This window comes from Patella vulgata, chromosome 3 (genome assembly GCF_932274485.2).
Source record: "Patella vulgata chromosome 3, xgPatVulg1.2, whole genome shotgun sequence".
NCBI lineage: Eukaryota > Metazoa > Mollusca > Gastropoda > Patellidae > Patella > Patella vulgata.
The window spans coordinates 46,445,528-46,468,018 of NC_065881.2; the positions used below are offsets into that span (position 1 = coordinate 46,445,528).

The window sequence follows — 22,491 nt, forward strand, 5'->3', positions numbered from 1 at the left end:
TTTACATAGATTAGTTATTTAGTTCTGCTTTTTTGATCATTTTCTGTACATATTTTTTCTGATATTTTCTTTCTTCATGTAGAATGATCATTTCAATATCTTTTGCTTATAAGCTTCTAATTGTTTTGCTGTAAGTCTCTTCACCTATGGCATTTGGTTGATCAAAAATATCTTTTACATTTAATTGTAATAACACAATTCCCCAAACCTGTCATGTTCTCAAATTTTGTACTGTATGCTTGTATGTTAAAATACATCAGATAACTTGAATGAATTTGACAATACGGATATTTTTGCATGTGTACATATTACAGTACTAATAAGTGTCAACCACTTTTTGCTACATGACTTTTGTAATTAATCCTGTGTTCATATTGTTGCTTGTCTGGCGAACTGACGAATCTGAAATATTTAAGTATGGAGAATTATGCGTTAGCAATTTGCGTTCTGTTGTTATCTCTGTAGCCATCAAATATTAACATTTATTTATGATTTAATATTTCATACATATACATCAGGACACGGTACGTCATTTACATAAACGTTATTATTTGATGGACATAGAGATAACAACAGAGCGCAAATTTCAAACTCATAATTTTCAATACTTAAATATTTCAGATTCGTCGGTTAGCCAGACAAGCGACGCATATTTATGGTAATTACGAGGTTCTGACTTGAAAATAGCAGAGAAGTTGTGTTTGAAATCATACTATCTACATGGAATCTTAAAAATTATCTAATACTAAAATTCAATCATTAATTCCAAGCCAGAACTCGTAATTAATATAAATACTTCATGAACTAAATGCTGTGTTAAGTTGCTCTGATCTGTAATGTGATGTCTAACAAGCGTGTCTGTCTGTACCCGTGTCTTTTTATAGAATGAATCTAAACTTGTAAATTTTTTCTTCTCTGGATGTTTTTTAATCACATGTTATCGTGTTTACTAAACTCAATTTATTTAATAATTCTTGTATCTACCAAATATATTCATAATTTAGGTTATTTATTTTTATACGCCCACATTGAAATGTGGTTGTATATTGTCGTCGCCCCCGTCCGTCCGTCCACAATTGCTTGTGGACGCTCTAGAGGATAAAGTTAATATCCGATTGACTTTAAATTAATACACAGTGTTTAAGGTCATGAGGCAAAGAAGCCTATTGATTTTCAGCCATTTCCGATAATTACTGCCAGAGTTATGGCCCTTGATCACTTTGAAAAATCTTGTGGACACTCTAGAGGCTAAAGTTAATATCCGATTGACTTTAAATTTACACACAGTGTTTAAGGTCATGAGACAAAGAAGTCTATTTATTTTCAGTGATTTTCGATAATTACTGCCAGAGTTATGGCCCTTGATAATTTCACAAAATCTTGTAAATGCTCTAGAGGCTAAAGTTAATATCCGATTGACTTTAAATTTATACACAGTGTTTGAGGTCATGAGACGAAGAATCATATTGATTTTCAAAAATTTCCGATGATTACTGCCAAAGTTATGGCCCTTGATCACTTTGAAAAATCATGTGATCTAGAGGTTTATGTTATCATCTGATTGACTTCAGATTGATACACAGAGTTTAAGGTCTTGAGACGAACAAGTATATTGATTTTCAATGAATTTTGATAACTTGAACAGCTAATTCCATGATATTAAATATTTTGTATACTAAACGTTAACATGGGGCAGAAATTTAAAAAAACCAAACAAATTCTAATGATTTTCTGATAATTACTTAATGAGTTGTTACTCTTAATCAGATTTTAGTGTATTATAAATATTACATTACTGAAAAAGTAAAAATATGCGACGCTTATGTCTCCCTTGCAATGCGACCGTGAGCAATTGGAAATGCTGACTGCTTATGTCATTTAGTTGCAAGTACATGTAACTACTAGCAGCTGAAAAGTTAGCGGGCAATCATAACTGACTGAGCTGCCACCAAACTATGGTCAAAGGAACCACATGACGACCATATGATTACCGTAGTACAAAAAGGCAACATTATCGTCTAAGGTTAGCAATAAATGCCATTAAAGCTGGTTCCGCTATTGCATGGTATTATTTTTTCTTTGAATACAAATACATAATTGTTGTCCTGTCCAAACACTCTTCGATAGCATCATGGAGATCTGGGGAAAACTACGAAATACACTGAATGCCTAAACTCCATTTCAAAACTGCTAATGTCACTGCAACTAGTTGCAACTGTTTGCAGGAAAGTAGAACATGTGCATCTAACTGCAACTGGCTCTTCATTCCCAGACATAACAGATCTCAAGTCTGCTTATGTCGCCTTTTGTAATCAACTCTCAGTTGGATCCAGTTGCACCAAACCCAATCACACATAGTCACATTGCAGCACAAGGGCAACATAATCCCCACACCATTACAAGATTTCATCATAATTATTAACCTATGCTGAACAAAGGTCAGGAAAGGGATGTTGAAATGATTTTATTCTCAATAATTATAATTGGGGTCTTTTTATCTCCAAATTATATAAATTTCTGTTGCAAACCAAGACAATAATGTTCCTTATATCTTCGAAACATAGATAAAACATATGATGTCATAGACTATATGACTTCTTGTTCCTATTGTGGTGGTGATTATAAAATCGGCAGAGGTTGCACAATTATTTTTTATGGATTTAGATAAAAATATGTGTATTAGTTCCCAAGTCTAGATTGAATGTTAAAGATACATTATGGGAAATTAGATAAAGAGCTTGCAGTTTTCACTATAATAGTTAAAAACTAGATAGTGTAAAGGGAATCTGCTGAAAATTTCAGTTACCTAAATTGATCCACTCTGAAACGAGAATTTAGCAATTGAATTTTTGGCCTAGCCTTGATCATTATTACTAAAGTCAGTCCGATAAAAAAAACATAGTCTCGATTATCCATTTCATGAATAAATCATGAATGAAAGTTGAGCAGCAAATCGGATCCTAATCCAGTAAATATCGCAGGCTAGCGATGACATGGTTGATAATGGTCTGGATAAGTTAATTAATGTCTAATTAATAATTTAGATAACATTTCAGGCCTAAAGAAAGATCTGCAATAGGCAGATTTAGCTCTTGCATAATGTATGTTAAATCGATTATTATTCCTAAATCATTCACCAAATCATACCCAATGGACTTCTAGTGAGAGGTGCATTAGTTTACACTCAACTGAATCCTTTTCTATATAAAATAACTTTTATTAAAGTTTTTGAAGTGGTTGCTTTGAGAATTACTGATATAATGAGATGTAAAAGGGTTTTTGGTCAACTTTGTGTGTTGCACGTCGTGCGTTTGACTCGTTATGTTTTTCTCTTTTTGGTTTTTCTACCCAGGATGGCCATGTTTTAAATACACCTAATATAACCGCATCTAAAGCTGTTCAAAAACAGGTAACTGGTTTTTGTCTTTAAAAATATATAGTGGGTAAATTTATACATACATTTAAATGTCATTAGCAATATTATTTCCTTTATTTGCTAAATAAATTGTGTTGCATTACAAATGTGTACAATGAACTTTCTAATTATTTAAAAAGTGAATCCAGAAATTTGTTGTAATTCATCAGTCGTGGAATATTGGGACAAATATTTAATTAACATAATATGCACTTTTTTTGGACTTTATTGAAAAATTGCATAATTGATATTAATATAATAGGAGTTTATAGGTTATATCTGTCAATTCCTTATAATAATTTTAACCCCTTAAGTGAAACAGCTATTAACTTTATTTTAAATGGTGTAAGGCTTAATTCTGTTGGTGCTTCTTAGTTTGGTTTATTTGGGTTTCTTCATTTGCATGACTATTTTCATTTAGTTTCTTAGATTCCTCTTATCATTTCTGTTTACTATAAATTATTCTTAACAGTTTTTGGTTTCTGACATCATATAACATTACCATACATGCCGTACTAACAAGTACTTAGATGCTGTAGCATTGTAGAAGTATATTTTAGAAACATGTGCTTATCACCGAGAGTTATTTATTATTTTAAGCAGCATTGACTAAAAATCACCAGAAACATATCTAGACACATAACCATTATCATTCTTATAATGTAGCTAGAACTAGCTAGTTTGGCTAACACATTAGCATTTTCAATGTCATTATTTTCATCCTTTTTCTCAAAAATTGCTCATAAAGGGTTGTTTTTTGGAAGAGTATTGACAAATAAACAGATATATCGAATTGCATGATTTTATAATATGCATGAATGGATAGGAATATTAAAGGATCAACTTTTGACAAGACAAGAGAAATGTCTGGAAATTTTTGACCATTTGTTAGTCCTGTTCATTTATACTTGTAGCCTAATATTTGCCACTATTACAGGAAGGTGCTTTAAATCGTGCTCCAACAATTACAACGTATAAAGCTGTTAATAAACAGAATCTTGAGAATATACGTGGTGGACCACGACGTGCCAATACCATCGCAACTGAAACAGTTATCAATAATAACAATCATGAAGAACCAGCATCACTGCAAAATATAAAAAGACTCAGTACCAATGAAGATTTTGTCTCTATTAAGTAAGTTGATGTTGTTACTAAAGGGATAGAAACCTGAAGAATTTACCCAATTGTGTATATTTGACATGTAAATCTTTAAAAACATTTTTTTTTTTTACAAATTAGATCCTTTATCAAGATATATATATATATCACATTCTTTTCCTCTCTTTTCTATATTCTCTACTCTTGAGCAATTAGAGAACTTTTTTTTGTTGCACACTTTATTTACCAAATCTATCATGTTGTCTAAACTGGGAGTGCTTATATAAGAAAGCGATATATGACTTTGCAAGTTAAAGAGAGTTTTTTTCAACTCACCAGCCAAATATATAAACCAATGACTTCTATTATTTTGGTTCAAATGTTTTTGTGTGAATTGAATTACTTTTTGTGATCCTAAATCATAAAGAAACTATTTACTGCAGACCTATGGATTCTCAGCGAATACAACAAAGAGATAGATACCCGACATCACAAAAACAACATAGAGGACCGGAGACTGTGAGGTTGTTACAGTTTCTCTAATGCTAGATAGCATGGCCTGTATTAAATGTTTAGGTTGTACAACCACCATGTCATATAAGTGTCTAGTTATTGCATGAAAATTATTCTCAAGATTAAGTTCATATTCTAATGATCTTGATAGAAAAACATGAAGTAAACCAATTAACATCTTACTTACAAATTTTGTTAACTGGTTAAAACTTAGAATAGAATACAGCCTCTTATTGTTTAACATAATGTAATATATTGCTACCTCCGGCATCAGTGTGGATCACTTCATCCCGTACATGTAGTTTATGAAGCCCCAGCAATTCTTTAGTTTCCTATTTCAGTAAAAGATTCACAGCTTATTTCCCATTTATTCACCATTGGTTATTAATGTTTTTCAATATGCCCTCCACACTTTCCACAAAATAGTACTGAATATATTACACAAGCTCTACCATTGTTTATAGCTAGTATAGGAAGGGAAATAACTCTTGCATTGAGTGACTACCCATTCATCTAATTATGATCCATGGTATTTTAGTTGTTGTATTAACATGTTAACCTAGTATTACCCCACCTTTTATTTAGACATACGTATGTTCCCTTGGAAACCTTGGTATGTGATATAACATCAGATCTGGATGATAATCTACCAGATAATCTATATGATAATGATCAAGATATTACAGCTTGGCAGGAAGATACATTAAGGTTTGACAAACATGCGTGTCGCATGGCATGGTGTGACATATATTTACACAATACGATAGATAATGAATAAATTATGAAGACGACACATTTATCAAAAAGGTTTCAGATTTGTAATCCAATTGATCATTGAAATATAGATATTAAAATTTTCCATCAGGAATATATATCGAAGGTGTCATATTTTTTTAAGAAAAACTAGCTTCAGTAAAGATGAACTTCTCTTAATATTATCCATAAATTAAACCAATTAATGTGAAGGAAGGATATTTTTTATCATGTTTAGTTGAAATATTGTAGTGAGTGAGAGTGATATCCCATTTTCCTTTATTTAGCGATCATGACTTGCGTCTGGATGAGTTTGATTTACAATTCAATCCACCGGTATATGCCTCTAGTTCCATGCCGTACATGGCACCAGCAGAATCCAGGCCTCAAAGGTTTGAAAAATTGTTGCATGGTGTTGAAAAACAATTGAGTTTAAAGTGTTTTCATTGATGTAGTCTTGAGAAATCATGTTTTACAAAATGTAAAAGTCAGTTTTCGTTAATGGTTATCAGATATTTTTAAAGAAAATGATATTAACATTATTTTCAAGTACATTATAAATAATATGTGCTTTGCAAACCTAGCTTTGCTTTGTAAAAAAATCCAGTCTGCAATTGTAGAATGCTACAATGCTTGATAAAGGAAACACAAATTTACCAAACTTGGCAGTTTTCACATTTACAGAAAGTGTTGTAATAATATGCAGCTTGCACGATGCAGTGTATACATATCCTTTTCTGATACCAATTTTCATTGGGCTGCACTGTTTAGAAAGCTGACAGAGTTCTGTTTTTCTTGATATTATATTGCATTTGGTACTATGCTTACTATTATTGTTTTTAATTAGTAACTGTAAGGACCTTGATAGTAACCATGAGTTACTGTTATAAGGATATTTCCATTTTGTTATTGCCTTTTATTTAGCTTGTTGTACACTGTTTTGACAAATTTTAACATTATTGCACTTCATTGGAACAAATATTGCCCTGCATTGCGTTGCTATAGAAATTGGAACATTTCAAGATATTTGTTGACTTATTTTGAGTGATGTTTTATATTTGTTAATGCTTTAATTTGTTTATTTTTATGTTGATTTCAATACCCCATTTTATGTGTATAAGAGAATTTAGAAAACTTATCAGAATAATTATGATTATATAGAAATTATAATTTTTAGATGGCATTTAGTAACTGGATAGAGTAAAAACAAAAATACATACTTGTAGAAATTATTTACACAAATATAAATTCATAAAATTTTACTTTTTTACAGGAAATTTGATAAAATTGATTGAATTTAATACTTTTAGTTGGTTTTTTTTTACAGATGTTAAACTATAGTTTTTAGATTGTAATCCTTTTATCCTATTTAATATGCCTTGAATAATGAATGTACACTTTTCCCTCAGATCCTATCAACAACAACCAGACTCCCCTAAATCTATTGAACCAGAAGTCGAACAGCCATCAGCTTTCTTAAAAATGAAAGAAACTGTAAAAAGGTTTAGTATTGTCTTGAATAAAAAAATCCCCCAAAACATGGTTTTATCATTTGTAATAAAAATGAAAATCTGTCCTTTTCCTAAATCTAACCACCAACTATCCTTACCTTTGAAACAGATTTCCAACAGTAAATGTAGAAAAGTGGTAGATATAAATTGATCCATTAGACCAGGGCCAAAATGCACTTTGTAAGCTAACATATATACATATACAGTTTCATAATGACTGATGTTGAAAAATGTATATGTAGAAAAACCAGTTTGAACCAGAGAATTAACGTCTGCTCTCTATGTGACATTACAGGAATTTGGAAATGAAACCCATAGAAACAACCCATGCCAGCATTTATGACAAAGAAAGGGAAAGAATAAGGTGGGCTAGTTGTGTCATGTTTATTATTATTAACATCATTGTTACTGCATGGTGATGTTGTACACAAATTTTATTGTTTTTATTCAGTTGTTTACTAAACAAATGTCATAAGTTTCTATTGTTGACGTTCATTTTTGATTGTTTTCAAAAAGAAGTTTTTGCATTTTGACAGACCGTGAATTTTTGTTCAAAGTGTTTAAATTTTGAAAAAAAGTTGTTATTATTTTGTGAAAACCTGTGATGTGAAATTTGCTTGGAATTTGATTCAGTATTGTGACAAGTACGACAGTACTGTATGGACCAGGAACATAGAATGACGTCATCTTGGAATTGTGACTTCCAAGCATGCCAAATGCCATGTCGATATTTATACATGTACTTTAATTGTCGGAGCATTGGGCTTTTTTTTACGAAACGTCACTCCCAAGAAGAAGAACAAGATGAGTCTCGCTTGACGACCAGTTCCTGGTCCAAAACCAATGTAATCTACAGATTTTGTGATGTTCAGTTGGATGATATTTAGGTCTATAACTAAGAGAATATTATTCTAAATGGTATAATTATTGGATTAATTTATCCAGTAGAGATAATCCCATTAAAAGACAGCTGGATTTCTTCTGAATGGAAAAAGCCAAAGTTTGGATGGGTTTTTGCCATGGATACATTGTTTAATGAAAATGTTAAAATTAAGGTAGCTTTTAGCATGGTGTTGATAATATAGAAGTTGGGTTGAATTTTTCATAGCTGTTCAAAATGTTGATGACATTGTTATATACGTCCCTGAAAATTAGTACTTACGTTTTAATCCTTGATATTCACTCATGTAGACCTCTTGCCCGATCATCATCTGAGGGTGGCCTTAGGAAGAGTTTCTATGAAAATGAACAAGATATAACAGCTTGGCAAGAAGACACATTAAAAAGGTTAGGGTTATTTCAGCCTTCTGTATCTTCTATCTACAATTATTGTAGCATGGCTCGGACATATATTATCAAAGCAATTATTATAAATTTTGATCTCCTGATTATTCGTATGATTTGAACAATTGAAATTTCTAAAAAATAAAGCTGGACAGTAAAGAAGCTACTATATGTGTATATGAAATTGTTAGATATCTATGAATGGTATGGAGATACAAGTGTTTAAGATTTGGTAGCCTCTAACAGAAAATGGCATATATATCAACATATATAAGCATAAATATAAAATTTAAATAGTTAGATCTGTGTAACTAACAAATGAAACGACAAATCTTTTACTAATCTGTATGTACAGATATCTACAGTACTAATCATTGAATATAAATGTATATTATAAAATGACTAAAAACACATCATATTGTAAAATATACCACTTAAATATAAAGTACATGTAGAAGTCTCAGTGAAATAATCAGGCAGTTTATTTCTACAGACCAAAGGGTTTACCACCTGTTAATATGATGAAACAAAATGTTGCCAGTACGAATATCTTACAAAGACCCACTTTAAGGTTTGATAGTTGTATTAGTGAGTGAATGCATGGTGTGTTGCATTAGAGAAATATCTAAAAAAAATCATTTTAAAAATCATCATTAATTTTGTGTTATATACATAGATTATAGATTAAAAATAGAGTATTATAAAAAAGAAATTATTTTCGTATAGATTTAGATATTATACCAGTGTAATTATATTTAAATAAAGTAATGAAAAATGGTATTAAAATATTAATGGAAGAATAAACATGTTAATTCATCATTGGAATGATATACTTTACATTAAAAAAATGTAAAAACAATTGTCGCATGCTGCGTGTACATCAGGTTAACTTTAGAAAAACAGCTTTTGTTAATTACTGACAATTAAAAAGAACTAATGCGGGGCATAAAACCAGGATATATCATCATATCAATTGCCTTTCATCAGATCCATGAAGAAACGGGTTCAAAATATACGCAAAGGTGATGCTGAAAGTTATAATCCAGAAGAAGAAAGGAATCCATCATTTTCACAAGCTAAAAGGTTTTAAATTTTTATTTATAGTAAATTTAAGTTAAGATACACTGAACAAAATCTTTTAGGTAAAAGATAAGAATTTAAGTGGAGAAATGTTTGTTACAGTTTCTTTTTTAAACCTCCTCTGTAGATCATTGATATTTTTAATGTATATTTATTGCATTAACGATTAATTAATTTATGTACAATTTGTAGATATCTACAAAAACAAGCCCAGGTTGAAAATACGCGACCTAAAAGTATGGTAGATATGGATACAAGTAAATTAGATCAAGACCTGCTAGATTTTCAACAGAGGTTTTTGTTAATAAATTATTAAAATTAGATGTGTGCATATTTTTAATTGATTAAAATTTAATCTATCATCCCATCCAATGTTATTTGGCAAATAAATGTCAAATATCCAGAGAATATTTTATTGCATGTAAAAGAGATAATGCAATTAAATACATACTAGTATGTATGTTAAGAAAAGATGAACAATATATACCTTTTGTTGACAATAACATGAAAATACCATTTTACAGATCATCGAAGCCCTTAAATGCCTTGGGACGACAGAGAAGTTTGGAAAATGATGAATTCACACACGAACAATTTAATCAAGCTAAAAGGTTAACATCTTTTGACAATTTTGTTTAAATTTTTTTAAAGCCGCTTTATACGAGAAAAACTACAGATATTGCTCTAAAATTTATAGTATTTAGAAATTATTTAAATCCAATCTATCCAATATGAATTTTAAAAATTGCATATTTGACTTCCAGGATTAATAATCAATTTTTAAAATTTAAATAATAAAACTTAAAAGAAACTGATATATAATCATTCAATCATATAGATTACTTGAACAACAAACTCAACCTGGTATACAAAGACAGACAAGTTTAGACAGAGAAGAACGAAATAAGTTGACTCGAGAACCATCTCCACCATATCCAATAAAAAGAAGGTTCACAATTTTAATAACATATTTTAAGTTTTCAAAAGGTACCATTACTTTTGCACCACAACTATTGGTGACTTGACTATAGGCCATAGTTAAATTAGGCATGGTTATTAGATTGTTCCTATTATTAAAATAGAAAAACAAATTTCAGATACTAAAAACCGATACCAATTTCATATACTATGTTTCGAAATCTATATTTTACAGAAGTTATGAATCACTACCCAAAGAAGAAACTCCTAAAAGGCTACCTAAGGCAGGCAGTACATCTCCATTTGCAAAACGCAGGGAAGTTAGGTTAGAAATCTTTTACGAATAAGTTTTATATCCTTAGCATTACTATCTAAATATTAAGACCTAAAATTAAAGCACAAACATTTCTGTTGAAAAATAATTACTGCCTGTACTTTCCTGAATATCTAACCTTTAAATTATTAGATCAAGTGAACTACCAGCTTCTACAGTAGAAAAGTTAGAAAAATCACCGTTCACCAATAGAGCTTCTTTCCCTAAATTAAAATGTGAAACTATTGTCACATCAAGGTTTGATTCTTCATTTGAAATTTTAGATAAAAACATATTGTAACTTTTATAAATAATGTCTAATGAAAAGTTAGTATTACTTTTATCACTGTTTATTAATTTTCCATTTCATAGTGAATAATTAAGTTTACCTGGTATATAGAAAAATATTTGTGGCTTTTAAATTTTAATTTCTTTTTTTTTCTTAACAGACCTTTTGTGCCTTTTGAGATGCAAACCCCACATGATAATCGAAGAGAACACACATATACTCCACCTAGGTTATTATTAAAATTTTTAAAGTATAAACTTTTCAAAAGCAGTATTTAACACAGTTGAACTTTCAGTGTTTTTATGTGACCATATCAATCTGCATCTAATGTTAAAATCTGATTAAAGTATAGTTGTACAATCTACAATTTGTTATATGAAATTCAAGATATATATTTGAATTTTTAATATTTTGCATATAAGACAATATCATTTATTTTTAACAATTTAGTTCTTGGTACATGTAAATATTGTCTACCTCATTTGAAAACAAAGTTATATGATTAATATCAGTATGTCCTTGGACAGCACAAAACCATCTGAAACTACAGTTTCCACAGATTGCTTCAAACTGCCCAAGTCTTATGAATAGGTCTCTATTGTAGAGCTCCCCACTTGTATGTGACAAGGAGTAGGGCCGCCTGTCCAACCTCATGGGTTTTCTCCAGGTCCTCCAGTTTTGCCCCACTACTAAAGACCTCTATGCGCAGCAAATTATTGAAAAAACATTGAACCATATGTTAGTACCGAAATGGCCTAGTTTGTGCCAAGTGGACGTTAATCCCCATTTCTCTCTCTCTATTAGAGGGCCATATAATAGTTCTTGTGGGCGGCACAGATATTCACACATTTGGGCAGGGTAAGGAGCATTAGTTTCAGGCGGTTCAATTTGCTAAGGGGTTAAATCAGATTAAGATGGGGTTTGATTTACTTTATTGGTTTTGATTTAGATTGCCAGAAAAAACAATTCAACCTGCTGGTATCTACCGTCAGAGTAGTTTAGATAAAGAAATCAACCAACTACCTGAGGAACAACCACCAACATTTTCTCAGGCTAGAAGGTTAATATATTTATCAATTAAACTTAACAAAAATATACTGAATAGTTAAGTATGGTATACTGAATAATTGTTTTCAATGCCTTACCCATCATGTTTAGGTATTAATACATTTAGTGATATTCAAAGTGTCTTTTTATGTTCTGTTCATTAATTAAAATTCAGTATAAATTTACAGCAAGGAAACTGGTATAATTATTTAAATATTTAAAATCTTTTGGCTACATGTACTTTCTTCATGACTATACAGAAATTTTGAATCACCTACTGAAGACTTGTCTCAAAGATTACCTAAGGCAGGAAGTTTGTCACCTTTTACTAAACGTAAAGAAATTAGGTGAGCCCTTTTGACTAGTGCAGTGACATCTTAAAACATAAAACATACAAAAAATGGTTATATGATACATGGATAGCAAAAATTTAAGAATAAAAATAATTTGTTAAAAGAGGCATTATTCATGAGCTAAATAACTGTGGTTACGATAATAAACAACCAATGCACACATCTTGTCAAAACTTCAAATATTGATAACTTTGCCCAGAATAAAGTAATTTAAATGAAATTTTCAATATATTCATTTTGCATTATCCATTTTTGAACTATTATAGCAAGAACGGCCAGTTCTTTATCTAAATATTACATAATAATCATAAAAGTTGCAATATGTTAATCTGGTTTTAACTTAATTATAATATAGATCAACACCTGTCACTGTCACTGGCTCTGGTATAAGAGAAAGGGGTGAATATGTCTCACCCTTCAGTAACAGAGCGTCTTATCCTCAAATGAATCAAGAAAATATTTCTACAAGGTAGGAATAAACAGATTGAAAATATTACAAACTGTTCCCTTATCCTTTTGATTAATGATTTTTATTCTAAAGTGTTTTCTTTATCAGTCAGATTCCTGAAAATATGTATTATAATAAGTAGTGGGTAATAAAACCACCTGCAAGAAATCGGAACATATATCTAATAACAATCAAGACAATTTAAAGGGTTGATACTGTTGATACGTCAATTACTAAAATATCAAATTTCTCACGGCTTAATACACGCTAAATATGTAATCATGTTAATTATTTAACATTTCCTAATTAAAATTATGAAAACAAAATCAAAATACCATTACCAACGCTAGATAATCTCCTAACCTGGATTCAATTGGATTTAAACTAGTCCCATCACATTTCTCCACTGCAAATTAAAGATGGCAGCGTCTTGTTATGCTCGAGGAGCATAGCTATATATAATTTCAATTTATCATAACCTTGTAAATACTGAACTTAAATGAACCATTTTTGATCTGATATTCCTATTACAAACTAGCTAAAACTTTCACAAAATTGTAGTTTGCAAGGGATTCCAATAGCTCTATATGACGCATCAAGCCATTAAATGTTGATTCACATTTGTTTTATTAGATCTTTCGAACCATTTGAGAATCAAAGTATACAAGATAAAAGGAGAAACTCGTATGATAAACAATCAAATAAAAGGTTAGCCTCAATAATTTATCATTCTAATTTAGAACATTCAAAAAGTTAGTTTGGATAAAAGAACATTTTAGAATTTAAAGAAGAAAATTATTAAAAACAATTAAGTTAGTATGTAGAATTATACTTGTTAAAAAGCATGAAATTGATTCCTTTTGTAGAGTTTTTGAATTCCCTCCTCCAAGCCCTACAGATATTGGCCACCAGCCACAATATGGCAGCATCCAACCACCTTTGTATGGTAATAAAAGGGACAGATTCAGGTTATTAGAATTAAGTTCAATTTAGGGGGGGTGGGGAGAATGTTATTTTCTTTTAAATATTAATATACTATTGTATTAAAGCATTTTGCATTAATTCCCATATGAAATTAAGAAATGGTAAGTTAAACTCTCTTATAATTAAATTTTCAGCCCACCTGTCAACAGTGTGCCACCGAATCAACCCAAACTTCACCAAGGCCAAACAGATACTTATATTAAAAAAGACAAATCAAGGTTCTATATTTTTGTCAACTTAGAGGTGCTGCATGTTGTGATATTGACATTTTTATTAATCATAGTCAAAAATCAACTTTCCTGTATGTTTGTACATAGCTTATGAAATAAAAAGATATGTGCTAGAAATAGTACACTTAAGATATTATTATTATTAGATAGAATAAAAGAAATAAAAAAAAATGACTTTGTTGTATATATATTTTTTTTTAAATGACAGTCTTTGACATTGGTTGTTCAGTGATATTACTTACTGAAATCAACAGTTAAAATGAAAAAATAGAATATCTAAATATTTGTGTTTACTTTGTTAAACAGAGGTTTTGATTATCAACCTGTTCAAAAAGTTGAACCATATCAACCACTTTCGGATAATCGTCGAAACTCGGCTGAAAGACGTGATACAAACAAAAACATAAGGTTGGATTTGTTTTTTTAATCTGCATGACTGGAACATACATAAAATGTTTTAAAAAGTTGTCTTAATTGAACTAGAGAAAGAAATAGATTAACAAGTAGAAATCATACAGTTATTTGTATACTGGTATATATAATATATTATATATTCACCAATCTATTAAAACCATGGACTACATATATATATATATATATATATATATATATATATATATATATATATATATATATATATATATATATATATATATATATATATATATGTGTGTGTGTGTGTGTGTGTGTGTGTGCCTTGATTAATAAGCTTATACATAGGAGTTAGACTGGATATTTGAATACTTTTGCCTTAGTTTTTATCCCATATCTTTGTTGTTAAGTCATGTTTTATGCATCTGTTGTATTGTTCTTATATCTGTCTGTTCTACAGATGCAAGGTCCTTACATAATAACTTACCTATGACTCTAATCTAATAAGGTGGGACAATGGTTATATCAAGCCATTTACAGGGGGTTTGGAGATCTTATGTTTGAATTCAAAAGTAGGATGCTGAAGATTCGACATAACAAAATGTTTTAAGTATGGTAGTTTTAGATTGAGTTATTTAGATTCACATAGAGCTATGTTGAAATGCTGTAAGATTTTGTTGTATTTTATCACAGAACAAGTGAAGAGCGCCATGTTAGCAAAGCTACTTTTACTATGAATGTAGGAAGGTTGGCATTACATACAGTTTAAGCTTGGTGTTATATATCATAAAGTAAACATGCATGTGTAACATAAATAATGAATTATATTCACCAGAAAGTTTCTCTTCTTTCTTCATCATCAAAGTCTATGTTTTAATTTTCATTCAGGTTGTAATATTAATTGAGCAGTAATCAATAGATCCTACTTATTCCATAAATCTATTCTAAAAGCTCTTCTTTGTACAGATTCTAAAAGCTCTTCTTTGTACAGATTGTTTTTTGACTGGCATTATAACTAACCTGTTTTTTTTTTTATGTGTTTGGTTTCTAGAAATTTAGTGAAAATTTTCCATGTTATTCCATCTTAAATATTAACGTATGTTATTACTTTTTTACAGATTTCTTTGTAAATTTGAGCATGGAGTGTGTTTTGGGGGAATGCTTTATGATAACTTTTAAATATTATTTAAATATTGATAATCAGTTATTTTTATGCAGACCAAAAGATGTGTCCGGTTCGCTAATAACAGATAGTGACATGAAAAGAACTTCCTTTCCACCAGTCTCTTCTAAAAGGTTATTAAAATTTATTAAATTAGTTTATTTTTTAATGCAGTCTGTATACAACGTTAAAAATACTCTGCTCACTGGCTGCTTATACAAAACCCTCTCTACAGGCATTGCCCTATTTTGGAATAAAATACATTAATTTGTAAATATTAACTTTTTGCTCTTACATGTTTGATAAACAGTAACACCCTCAATATAATTTAGGGTTAGTTTCAAGTACAATGAAATTTTGATACTAATTCTTTGTAATTCTTTCCTTAAGTAGATATGAACCTATGGTACCAGCACCACAGACTTATGAGAATGATGTTGATATAGCAGCATGGGAAGAAGATGCTTTAAGGTTGGACCAGATTTAATCTGTCATATTAAAACATTTGTCATGCTCTACTTCATCCATCTTCAATAGTATAGTTCATAATTTAATAATTTTAAGGTTTTTTTTTAAATTCAGAAATTATGAACCCAGAATTTCAAAAGTATCACAGGGTAGCAAACACACAGCTGATAGAAGAAGTGGAAGTGCCTCACCCAAAGTCTTTCTCCGAGAAAAATATCCTCCACCACCGCCATCACCAAGGTTCGATTATTATAATGCATGATGACTGTGAACAGTAATAACATGTGTATTTAACCCTAATAATAATTCTCTTTTTTAACCGTAAGGTGTAACCAATGAAAGAGTTAACCGGTGGGGTTACTAATGGCTGTATATGTGGGATATATTCTAGACCTAACTACATAACTGAACCACATGATATTAACCCTTTGTACCCACTGCAGTGTACATCACAATAACTAATTTTCGTTTGTTTTTTTCAGAACAAGTATAAGCATGTGATAATATTAATAAGGGATACTAATATGAGAATAAATGACAATATGGAGTTTTCATCCGTATTCATTTATTTACATGCTACCAAAATCATAATATTAATATCATAAATCATTATTTACATAATTTTGTATTATTCACTATAACCCATACAACTAATGGAGTATGTACCCAAAAATAATATTAATGTATTAAAAGTAAATACATAATTAAAAATCAAACCACTTGTTAAACCTGTATGGTTGTTAACAATTCTATTAATCTGTTATTTTTCATTTTGAGTTAACCTTTTGTTTATTTTTGTTCCTAATTTTATTTATTTGTTAGCCCTGAAGAGATAAAAATAGATCCCAGTTCTTATAGATCTGAAGGTTTAGTTCACCAAATAGCATTTCTCATGAAAAAGGACGAGGATCTTCTTATAAAAGAAAGGCAACTGAGGTTGTATTTGTTTGAAGTGTGGCATGTCTTGTACTCAACATCAGTAACCCAGATGTGTCCAAATTGCTACATTTTCATGTGTCATCCTTGGTTGCATTCCACTACATGTGTTCATTTATGTTTGTACGCCAACATATTGTATGCCTCATATTCTATTGTATGCAGAAAAGTAGGATGTTAAATTTCATTTCACAATGCAATTAGATTTTGTGATTACTGGTATTACACCTATTTGATATGATAAAAAGATTGTAACCATCAAAATCGAAAGTAGCTACCGGTTGATCTACACTCATCTGATGCCTTCATAACTGCCTTCATGTCTGTAAATCTATAATGAGTTGATATTGTTATGATTCTAATAAGTCACTTCTGACATGACACATCTGGGTTATATAGGAGAATTCAGCAATGTCCACAGTTAAAGTGCACTCTGTTCTGGGTAATAATAGTATAGTCATGAGTTTACGTGTTACACCTAAAGGATAATCTGAATGTGAATTTTAATTGATGAGCATTATATTGTTTTACTTGTTTTGTTGAGTGTTAACTATTTATCATACAGAACCAGACTAGGGAGAAAACTTAGTAATTCATCAACTGGTAATACTGAAACCAATGTGAACAAAAAATCCACATTGAATGAAGTTCAATCTAGTCCAGTTTTGAAGAATCGAAAGTTGAGGTTAGGAATGAAATGTTTATGACCACATGTTCTGTTGTGGAGGTAGTGGTTAGCATCAAATCATTGACTGGATCCCTTTCCACCGCTCACATAACTTTTTTATTTGTTTTTAAAGTGCATGTCTTGAAATGTAGTTGTATATTGGACACTTTACGTTTCTGCAAATCTTTCTTGGTAAGATTAGGCATTATTTACCTTGATATGAAGTTTTTTCCTGATACTTACAGATTCATGGCCCCTTGGTAAAATTGTATACAGATTAAAATAAGGCATACATATACCCAAACTATTTTGTATCCTCACAATTAGTGCTCCCATTTAATTGTATTAATCATGCATTATTTTTTGTATATCTTGAAACTGTCATCTGCTGCCAAGTTAAGCCCAGATGGTAATTTGTTTTCACATTGACAAATAAAGTTCATTATTTGTGTCCCTCAATCCAAAATCTGAAAACAACCTGATAAGGTATAAAATCTGATTATTTATTGATAAATACAAATAAATGTCTAGAAAACCTCACAAATATAACATTAGTATTATAATAAGTACAATAATTATATTCCCTGATAATCATTATGTGGGGCTAAATTAGAGGGTGCCCAATTCTGTTAAGTAGAAACCAATGGCAGTATGGAATGACTAGCCCAACATGAGGAATATGACCATCAGCTGCTACAAAGTTGTCTAAGATGTTGAACTTCGGTCTGTGAACATGCTTTTTTCGAAAATTGTCTTAATTAGCATTTTGTTGAGCAAAGATAGCACACAAATTAAATTTTATAGTGACACCTTGTGGCAAATGATAATGCAGATTTAGTTCGCATCATTTACCCAAACTTTAATCTGAACCTTTCTGAGAAATTGAATTATTTGCGCATTACCGGTATTTCTAGAATAATAATTCAATGTAAACACAACCTTAGTTCTCTAACATTGGAACTCAATGTGTCCTTAACATAGTGATATGGGCAAAACTATCATATTTGAATTATTTAGTTTGTGATGCATTCAGAGTTATGCCCCATTGGTCATTTTAAAAAATTTGAGATTTCCTATGTTATTAGTTCTAGATATTTTTTTATATAACCTAATCTGCATGGAATTTACATTAAGTTTTATATTTTGGGGTAATTCATCATATTAGTACTGGTACATGTATGTTGATTTGTTGTTGTAGGGGAAGTTATGTAGTTTAGTATTTATGGCTGGATTTGGTTAACTTGCCTGTCCATGTCTGTTCAAATTCTGTGGATTCTGAATGTTATTTTTGATGCACTTTACATGATTTCTTTTTAACAGAGGATTGTATGATGATGATGGTATTCATGATATTAGTTTTGTAAGGAATGGTGATAGTGCTGTGTTGCGTGTGGTTAAAGTTGAAGATAAAGAGAGGTAGTGTGTGAGAGTGTGCTGTGTCCATTTAGACAGAAGCATGTTATTAGATGTATAGTCATTTTGTATCACACTCCAGGTTTAAGAAAAACGAAAAAACAAAACTACCGGTATTAATTTGGTAGTACATCATTGATTACTGCAAACTATTAATTTGAGAGTAGCAGAGTAATTGATTACTTGGGAATTTTGTTACATTTCTATAGTACCAGAATATTTTTGAAGGTCTAGCTAGTATGATACATTGTTTGCTTTTCAAAGTCTTTGAAACTTTAATAAGTGTCATATTTAGATAAACTCTTCCTTTTACTTTTACTAACTTTTCTATATTTTCTGTACAATTATTAACACACAGTTCCCATGTATTAACCCCTGATCAGTACTTTGAACCTGTTCAACATGATTCAGATGAAGACAGCCTTACAGAAACTATCCACGATGAAAATAACAGGTTAAATATTGGTGCATTTACACACATAGCATGGTGTGACATGTTCAGAGGGTTAATTCACCTGTTTATATGTAAATTTATCACAGTTTATAATGTATATATAGTTGATTGTCTTGGAGTGTATTTGTGTTACAACCATTGTCCAGTACCATTTGGAACTGACAGTCATCTAATTTATTGAAAATCACAAACAAACAAGATCTTTGATGTAATTATTCATTTCTGTCTGCTCAACACACCATTTCCGCCATATTAAAAGAGAAGCTGTCACTTCTATTTCCCATTCTTAGATTTAGAATTCATGTAGTTAGTGAAAGGCAAACATATTTATAATTTACTGTACATATTTTGCTGTGGTTATTTGTTGTTATATGTGTAGTAGTATTGATATTAAAGCTGACTGGCTGAGAATTGTAGTCTCAAATTTCAGTATTTTTCGTACAAAACTTTATACACAATATGAAAATTGTTTTACCAAGATTTTGTATCCGCTTAATAGAGTTTATGTATATATTTGGACAGCTTTATTGTATAGAAAGGTAAGTCGTTAGATGTTTTACCTTGATGATATATAATATGTACTTTTAATGTCCTTACAGTGAAGTGGCAGATTTTAGCGAACGAAAGGCCATGTTTGAAACTACTACACCATCCCCTGTAAATGAGTCTCCAGCTCCCCAACGTGTAGAAAAGAGGGTTTGGTCTCCAACATCACCTATCTACAAGGATCCATCAACTAATGGAATATTTGCTTCTGATTCAGATGTAAGCAGTAATTACATGTTATTTAAATGTTTCGTTTATAAATTAACAATAATTTGTCCTGGTATGTCGGTAGAGCTTATATTTTGTTGCCTTTTATTAATTTGCTTGTAGCAATTTTTATTAGCATGTCACTAAAAACTAGTAAATTGTCAGCAATTTTGTTTGTTTATCTTCTAATTATTCTAATTAGTGAATATAAAAAAAATGTAAACATATTATTACTTTGGCACCTGGTGTAAAAGAATTAGAATTCTTTAGATCTTTCTGTTCAGTAGGATGGTAATTTCTGGGCTAGATTGATTTATTTATTTATTTATTTATTTATTTATTTATTTATTTATTTATTTATTTATTTATTTATTTATTTATTTATTTATTTATTTATTTATTTATTTTATTTTATTTTATTTTATTTATTTTTAATGAACAAAAAAAAAAAAAACTCTCGTTTCATCTGGTTGTAATTTTCATCCGCTTCACATCTGCTTGTAGAAAGAGTTATCTCCCATTATCTCCACTGCTGTGTTCAGGCCTTCTAATGGCACCATTGATGTTAGTCAAGAATCTCCTAGGAATCGAAGGCCTCGTTCTGAAATACTTACATCAGGGTATTCTAATCGAAATCTTGCTAAATTAGTTATTGGAGAGCCCAACATTCAACCCACGCATGTAAGTTGTTTTTGGGAAACATACAGGTGGTATAAGAATCAGATGACAAAAATGCAATCTATATATATATATATATATTAATATCAAAATATTGGAAATCTATCAAATTTATCCACTGAAAAATGATTAGCCATACTTGCTTTCTATATTAAAGTTTGTAATGGTCTTTATCAATACATATATAATCTCACCTTACTTCATAGAAATTTAGATTAGTTGATAGGTGTATTAATCTTTAATCTGTAGTATAACGCAATTGAAAGGATTGTTGTATTATGGCAGTTAGTTGTATTTGTAGGGGGCGGTGCAGTGCTTTGTGAAAACAATTTGTTAAATTATTCAACCAAGTTTTTTTTTAACAAATATATTTTTAGGATTTTTTTAGAAAATGAAAACTACATAAGATTTTAGGCTCACTGTATATAAATAAGAAATGTTTAGGTCACATACCCAAAATGGATGATCCTTGTTTAATTAATCAATACATTATTTGATCATAGCATGAGCCAATGATGGAATAAACAGGATATACAGTTATTATAATAGCATGTAAAGCAATCATATAATCATCTTGCACTGATAACGCATTTTGTCATCTGTTTTAACTTGATACATTTAATATTTCTTGATTTGTTTATTGTATGAAATATTTTATATAATTATCTTTTGATAATACCATAATAATTTCTAGCATTAATACTACAAGCTAAGAATGTTTAATACTAAATTCTACTTTTTTGATAGTAGAAAATTCTACTAGTTACATTAGCATTAAATGTACATCTTTATTTCACAGCTTGTTTATTTTGCTTTAATCACTCTATCACGCTCTCCACTCTTTCTCTTTGCTTATAGAAAATCCATGTCCGTAAAATGTGGCAACAGCCGCAACATGGAGAAGATTATAGTCATCGTAATGCTCCTAATACTGATGCTGAGGTATGTATAGAATATAGGAGTTATTAGTAAAGATACTAATAGACTCTGACACTCACACATAAAATGTAATAATATTTTCAGTGCGTTTTTTTTTAGTACATATCAGAGTTCTTTACGTACAATTCAGGGTGTAAATTTGTAGGCATTGATCATTGGATTAACATAGAAGCCTATTGAAAATCTGAAATTTCCAGTAACTTGATAAAAAATTTCATTGGGGCATGACTGCTATCAAAATTCCAAAATTATTCAATCAAAAAAGATGGAGTAAGCTCCCAGTTAATATTTTAACTTTTAAAACTTGTTACTGATGATACAAGACAAGTTTTGACAGATATAGAGTGTGGTGGTTATGTTCATCAATTAAGTAATTATAAGTTCCACAATCAAAATTTACATATTGAATT

The 22,491-nt window shown here is 30.2% G+C and overlaps 1 protein-coding gene across 27 annotated transcripts in view; it reads left to right on the forward strand.

Annotated features, from left to right (window-relative positions):
- The window catches only part of LOC126816312 (uncharacterized), a 64,084-nt gene that overhangs the window by 38,773 nt on the left and 2,820 nt on the right, over positions 1-22,491 (forward strand). For 10 of the 27 annotated variants that reach the window (XM_050542704.1, XM_050542709.1, XM_050542705.2 and 7 more), the window contains 30 exons: positions 3,353-3,409; positions 4,353-4,552; positions 4,960-5,040; positions 5,615-5,737; positions 6,070-6,174; positions 7,192-7,284; positions 7,589-7,657; positions 8,485-8,580; positions 9,071-9,148; positions 9,565-9,660; positions 9,850-9,951; positions 10,182-10,268; positions 10,496-10,606; positions 10,811-10,900; positions 11,042-11,146; positions 11,338-11,406; positions 12,127-12,237; positions 12,485-12,571; positions 12,933-13,046; positions 13,659-13,733; positions 13,892-13,993; positions 14,144-14,227; positions 14,546-14,647; positions 15,305-15,358; positions 15,830-15,907; positions 16,167-16,244; positions 16,356-16,481; positions 20,311-20,476; positions 20,969-21,145; positions 22,001-22,084. In XM_050542704.1, coding sequence (XP_050398661.1) covers positions 3,353-3,409; positions 4,353-4,552; positions 4,960-5,040; positions 5,615-5,737; positions 6,070-6,174; positions 7,192-7,284; positions 7,589-7,657; positions 8,485-8,580; positions 9,071-9,148; positions 9,565-9,660; positions 9,850-9,951; positions 10,182-10,268; positions 10,496-10,606; positions 10,811-10,900; positions 11,042-11,146; positions 11,338-11,406; positions 12,127-12,237; positions 12,485-12,571; positions 12,933-13,046; positions 13,659-13,733; positions 13,892-13,993; positions 14,144-14,227; positions 14,546-14,647; positions 15,305-15,358; positions 15,830-15,907; positions 16,167-16,244; positions 16,356-16,481; positions 20,311-20,476; positions 20,969-21,145; positions 22,001-22,084 — 3,000 coding nt within the window. The remainder of the gene's footprint in view (positions 1-3,352; positions 3,410-4,352; positions 4,553-4,959; positions 5,041-5,614; positions 5,738-6,069; positions 6,175-7,191; positions 7,285-7,588; positions 7,658-8,484; positions 8,581-9,070; positions 9,149-9,564; positions 9,661-9,849; positions 9,952-10,181; positions 10,269-10,495; positions 10,607-10,810; positions 10,901-11,041; positions 11,147-11,337; positions 11,407-12,126; positions 12,238-12,484; positions 12,572-12,932; positions 13,047-13,658; positions 13,734-13,891; positions 13,994-14,143; positions 14,228-14,545; positions 14,648-15,304; positions 15,359-15,829; positions 15,908-16,166; positions 16,245-16,355; positions 16,482-20,310; positions 20,477-20,968; positions 21,146-22,000; positions 22,085-22,491) is intronic. The other 17 variants (XM_050542712.2, XM_056099292.1, XM_050542713.2 and 14 more) reach the window with 17 other exon arrangements.